At 41.8% G+C, this 6,449-nt stretch overlaps 1 protein-coding gene across 5 annotated transcripts in view; it reads right to left on the bottom strand.

Annotated features, from left to right (window-relative positions):
- Positions 1-1,745: 1,745 nt before the first annotated feature.
- Positions 1,746-6,449, bottom strand: part of LOC149469188 (caspase-3-like) — a 131,597-nt gene continuing 126,893 nt past the window's right edge. For all 5 annotated transcript variants that reach the window (XM_089669626.1, XM_089669622.1, XM_089669621.1 and 2 more), the window contains one exon: positions 1,746-2,082. In XM_089669626.1, the coding sequence (XP_089525752.1) occupies positions 1,877-2,082 (206 nt within the window). In that variant the 3' untranslated portion in view covers positions 1,746-1,876. The remainder of the gene's footprint in view (positions 2,083-6,449) is intronic.

Genomic DNA, 6,449 nt, shown 5'->3' with positions numbered 1-6,449 from the left:
GAAGGGGTGGGGGTGGGTTTTTTTCTTTTTCCTGTTCCTCTCATCCCCCAGATAATGTCTCTGCTAGTTTTTGATATTTGAATGTATGAAATAATTTTTGTCTTTTGTGTTTCATTCATAAAGTTATATACAGTTTTATGTCTTTCGTTTATTACAATCATCTATTTCAAACATGGATCCTGAGGAAGCAAATACAGAGAAACGAGTCAATCCCATATGTCACGGATCCACGGTCGCCGCCACCAACATGCGACAATCGCACAACCGTGACTAACAGTAATACATCACGCCCACGGCGTCAGACCCCAGACCTTCTCACCAAACTCGTGACCGAAGGACCGGCCGATCTAAAACCGCGGTGTGACGCGCGTAACAAGGCTGCACCCTGCACAGCGATTGTCCAGCTAATGGGCTACAATCGGTGCCTGCAGCCTGAATGCGCTTGTTACTGGGTCGGGTTAATTACGCAACTAACCCTTCTACTGCCACCACCATCTTGAAATGTACAGAGAAGATGGACTCTGTCAGAAATACACTATAATGATTGAAAAGTCACCTGTCCAATATGGTCAATTGGGCAGGGAGTAAACAAACACAGTAGCGTCTCTTCAAAAGGCAGGAATTCGTGAATTGCAGGTAAGCGCTTAAAAACAGTTTAACACTAACAGAAAGAAAGATTTATTACTAAAAGAGTCAAACAGGTGCAATAAAATATTTGCAAAGAGATGTCACAAAAATATATATATATGTATATAAAGACACAGCAGAGATAATAGGAAGAAGATTACAGGGTTAAGTTACTTGCCCTTAGCCTGGGTTTGCAGATCCAAGTTGCAGAGCAGGATGATTCTTTATCTCCTCCTTCGATGTTAGCTGGGAGATCTGTCTGTACAAAAACTAGCCTTCAGGCTTGCAGCCTGTTCTTTTTTTAAAAAATCCCTCTGCTGGGGGGGTGGCCTTGAGTCTGCCCAATACAATATGTTGGGCAGAATGTCAGTGGACTCTCAGTTAAAACTAACAGCTTCATACCTCATGATATGAAACATACAGTTGACCTGAGGAATGTTCAATTCTCTTTCAAGTCCGGGGGGGAGAAGCTATCTTATCTTGATTACGATGGGGGAGAAAGTACACTTTCACAGACGGCTGGCACCAAACTGGGGATGCTTAACCTGGGCTGACCCACACCATCTGTCAGGAGATAACGTTTGCCTCTCAGGACCGGAGGGGGGTAGGGAATGAGGGCTGAGGAATACTTCCACCAAAAGTAAAGGAAAAGGGGAGCTCCGCGTCCAACTTTGATGAGCTAATTTGCTACACCATACGCTTGTTGTACACTTTCACAATATGTTGATACAACTGGATTTTGATGTTACATGTTTTATGGGAGATGATCCTCTTTTAATTAGATTAGAATTAATATATATATGATTTTTATCTATTTGTGTTGTGTATGTCTCCCATTGTCAGGCACATGTAAAGTCCCTTTGTATGGCGGCACATCTCCGTCTTTTTGTTGTAAATGTTTTTTGGCATGGTGCCACAATGTGGAATTATTTGTTAGGCCCCGATCACACACTCCTAATATGGCAATGGTATGATTAAGCTCTACACTGAAAATGTATGCTTGGCCATGTAATAACTGCTTGGTTTTTGTTGTATCTGTGATCATTGTGTGTACACCCGTGCTGCGTTTCATAAAAATACATATATAAAAAAAGAATATCATGAAACAAAACAAAGCCTGCTACTCAATATTTTTATTAAGAATCAATATTTCTAATTACGTTTTTAATGAGCTAATGAAAATGACAATTTCCAGGATAGGAGGTAAAATTATTGCTCATATTGAACAGAAATGTGGATTTTTTTTCAGTTACAGATAGAGATCTTTAGTAAGTTTGCTGACAATACAAGGCATTTCTTTGTTTCCATGTGATGATTCATATTCGAATGCAACTTTATGGTTTACACGTGTTAAAATCTGCATCAGATCATTCTTCTTTCCGTACTTTTTCAGCATGTCACACAGTGACTGAATAAACCAGGAGCCATAACTTAGGTTTCTCCATGACACATAACCTTCAGAGGGAGAAAAATCATAGTGGTCTGCTTTATATTAATGTGGAAAAAATGGTTAAGGTGATATTAAAGGCAATTTTTAAAAAACAACACAAATCTCATACTTACTTGTTCTGTGCAGTTTTGCACAGAGCAGCCCTGATCCTCCTCTTCTCGGATTCCCCACCAGCGCTCTTTGACCCTCCCTCTTCCTAAGTGCCCCCAGAGCATGCAACTTGCTTTTGGGGCACTCTATCAGGCTCGCTCCTGTGCCACTGATCGGCCACACCCGCTCTTTCTCCTCATTGGCTCACTGTCTGTTATTGACCCACTGCTGTCTCAGCCAATGAGGAGGGAGAGTTCCCAGAGAATAGAGGCTCTCATGCACATCACGGGATCACGATGGGGCTCACATAAGTGTTAGGGGGGGCTGCGGCAACCACTGCAGCCTCTACAACCACTTTAATTATGTTTTAATAAAGCCCTCCTCTTGAAATGTCAGTTTCTGATACACTCTGTGGCCATTATGATTGGTTCTATGGATTTTGTATTTATGTTACATTATGAAGAATACACCTAGAACAATCTGTACAATGGCATGCATTCCATCCTGTAATGTGTTGTATACATTTTATTTATTTATTATGGTCAGGACTCAACAATATAACTTTTATTTTTACCTCTTTTATAGTCAGGTAAAAGTGAAATATTGCAGGTGTAGCACCCTTCTAGTGTAGTGTAGGCTGGTAGATACATTTAGTTGGCTGCTATGTAATCAGAGGAGCAGGGGTTGATTATTGTCTCACAAGCTGCTTCTCTGATTACTTCTCCTTGTATTTTAGAGAATTCTAGAATTAGAGAGGGAGGAAGAACAGAGTAGGCAGCCTAAATATTTATGGCACTCCAGCCAAACCCTGGGGACATGTGACCAGTAGGTGGTTGGAGAGCCTTTAACCACTTCCTGTCGGGCCGTTGTATATAAATGGCCGAACGGTGGCAGTGCAGGGTCGGGTGGCAGTTTATAAACGGCCTCCCCGATTCGGTACGTTACTCCAGTGGCCTGATGTTACCCTTTCTGCCTTTGCTCCCAATTGTTAATAATCCTCTTTTCCCACCGGGTTTGGATCACCCAAGGGTGTTCTCTTGGTGGGTAGCTAATGGTTTTTCGCAGGTGCGACACTTTTTGGTTTTTCGGTCCTTCCCCACCTGGGATTCTCTTCGAGAGTCCCGGGATGTTCTCCCGGCGGAATTTTTTCGATACCTTCAATTGCGGCACTGGCTGCTCTCGATGCGGGGCACTTCTGCTTTCCCATACCAGAAATCTGCCTTTGAACAGCTTTGCCAGCAGCGTCCGGGCGCCCCGGGCCTTATTTCCCTTCTTTATGCAGTTTTGAACAGACGCTCGTCGCATACTTCTCTTTCATATGTTGTTCAGTGGGAGCACGACCTGGGAGTGGCTGTGGATCCGGAGGACTGGAATAAGGCTTGGTCACTCATAGCTAAATGCTCATTTAATACGACCACGCTGGAGGCAGCCTATAAGGTATTGTTTTGTTGGTATTGGGTTCCGGCTCGTTTGGCCCAGGCTAACCCTGCCTGTAGTGATCGATGTTTTCGGGGTTGTGGCCATCGTGGCGATGTCTTGCATATCTGGTGGTCATGCCCAAGACTGGTTCGTTTTTGGTCTCCTGTGTTTGGCCTCCTTTCCACTTTGTTTCATCTCTCTATAGGCCGGGATGCTCGGTATGCCTTGCTTCATTGCCCCATACCGGGCCTCTTGGCTCATCAGCAGAAGTTGGCATCCTATTTGTTTTTATTGGCCACTAGAACAATTGCTCAGGCTTGGAAGAGTCCGTTTGTTCCTCTTCAGGGGGTGTGGGATCGTATGACCACTATGATGCTCAACGAACGGATGTCGAGTATATGCAACGACTCCCAACGTAAATTTTCAAAAATATGGGAACCGTGGTTGCAATATGCCTTTCCCATGCTCCCTCTGGCTAGTATGGGGATGTAATGGCGCTTGGCATTGGCATTCGGTGGTGGCGCTCTTGGACCCCTGCCCCCCCCTTTTTTTTTTTTCTTTTTTTTTTCTTCTTCTTCCTCTCCCTTTTTCTGTTACTTTTTGGGTGACAGTGGACAGCTGCCTCTAGTTGTTATAATCAGAGTCTCATTGATGTTGATGTAACTTATGTGCCATTGATAGCCCCTGCGTGGGCATACCTTTTGCCTTGTTGGAGTTAGAGCACTGTTTCTCTATTATGTTTTTTCTTATCGGTGCAATTGATAGCCCCTGTGGGGGCGTGTTTTGTTGCTTCTGTTTTGTACTGATTAAAATTAATAAAAACCATTGAAATATAAACGGCCTCCCCGCAGCCTGCTTGTGCGCACTCCGGTGCCTGCTGTGTCCTCCGGACACAGTGGAACACCGATCGTCGGACGGGACCTCTGTGCGAGGTCCTGATCATGTGATCACTGATTGGCCAATCAGTGATCACATGCAGAGTAGTAAGCAAGATGTCACTTGTGACATCAATGCTTACTACGTGTGAAATCTGTGAATGATCACAGAGGCCACATGGTACAAGGCTATTCACAACAGCCTTGTACCATGTGACAAGCTGTGACCAATCACAGCTCACACAGTAGTTCTCAATGGCTGCAAGAATGAAGCTAGAGAGAAGGAGAAATGATTGCTTTTACAGTCTTTATGGGTGTAAAAGCAATCAGTGTAAAAAAAAAAAAAAAAAATCTTCATCACCCCCCACAAGTAGTACAGTGTCACCATGGTAACACTGTACTGCTAGGGTGACAGTATGTAAACAAAAAAAAACATAAATAATAATATAAAAAAATAAAAAAAAATGTTTAAAAATTATAATTTTTGGTTATAAACTAATTTGGGGTTTTTTTTTACTAAAAAGATAATGGAATACATTTTGGCCAAGATTTATAATGAAATACCATTTATTTGCAAAATTTTATATGAAAAACACTTTTTTTTTCAAAATGTTTGGACATTTCATTTATATAGCAAAACAAATAAAAATCCCAGAGGTGAATAAATACCACCAAAATAAAGCTTTATCTGTCTCAAAAAAATGCTAAAAAATTCATATGGGTACAGTGTTGCATGACCACGCAATTGTCATTCAAATTGTGATAAATTGTGAGTTCTTAGGTGCAGTCAGGGTTTCCCATGCTTCCCTTATTCCTTTCTAAATTCTACATTCCAATAAAACTCTAATACTTTGAGCCAGTGGAAGGTGAATAAGGATCAAGTTTACCAGCAGCTCTAAACATATATATTTTAAATGTTCATTATTTAAATTTTTGTAGACTGGCAGGGCAATTATAAAGCATGTTTATGCATAAATTAACAAAATATCAGTGTATGTATATATATATATATATATATATATGTGTATATAAAACTTTGACACTATTTACACAAACACATACATACACAGTTAGGTCCATATATATTTGGACACAGGCACAATTTTAGTTTTTTTTATCAGGTGTTTACCAAAACATATTCAAGCTATAGTTATATAATGGATAGGGGCTGAAAGTGTACACTCTCAGGTTTAATTTGAGGGAGGGTTTAGGAAATTGCAGCTCTTAAGAGTAGCCATCCCCCAATTTTTCAAGAGACCAAAAGTAATTGGACAATTGAATCAAAAGCTGTTTCATGGCCAGGTGTGGGCTACTCCTTTGTTATCTCTTAATCAATTAAACAGGTAAACCGACTGGAGTTGATTCTAAGTGTGGTATTTGCATTTGGAATCTATTGCTGTGAACCTACATCATGCGTTCAAAGGGGCTATCCATGCAAGTGAAACAGGCCATTGTAAGGCTTCAAAAACTAAACAAATCCATCAGAGAGATAGCAGCAACATTATCAGTGGCCAAATCAACAGTTTGGTGCATTCTGAGTAAAGAAGAACGCACTGGTGAGCTCAGCAACATAAAAAGGCATGGATTGTTACTCCACACTTTAGCTCATTCGGTAGGCGACTTCCTCACCTTCAGGGCTTTATCCCCACCTACCTGCTCCGGTTAATAGACTTATGCTCGAATCCACCCATAGAAGACCCTTGGTGTTGACGACAATACGAACCCAGTTCGCCCCCCCCTTCTCCCTCCCCCCCCCCCCTTTTTTTTTTTTTTCTCTTCTATCTCTCTCTTTTCTTGTTCTCCTTTTCTTTCGTCTTATCTTCCTGTTACACGCCCAGTCAACCACTGGGTTCCTCTTTAGAGAACTTTAGGCATGCCATTGTCATACTTATCCTATTTACATCAGCGACCCTCACGACGATCTAAGCTTACTTACAGGCACCTTCACTCTAGTAAAACAACTAGCTTCGTCCTTAACGGTTGTGCTG

The sequence above is a fragment of the Staurois parvus genome, unplaced genomic scaffold (assembly GCF_062004578.1).
Source record: "Staurois parvus isolate SC_StPar_1 unplaced genomic scaffold, SC_StPar_1.0 ptg000080l, whole genome shotgun sequence".
Lineage (NCBI taxonomy): Eukaryota > Metazoa > Chordata > Amphibia > Anura > Ranidae > Staurois > Staurois parvus.
Note: the sequence above shows the minus strand (reverse complement) of the source record. Positions and strands in the feature narration are given on the sequence as shown.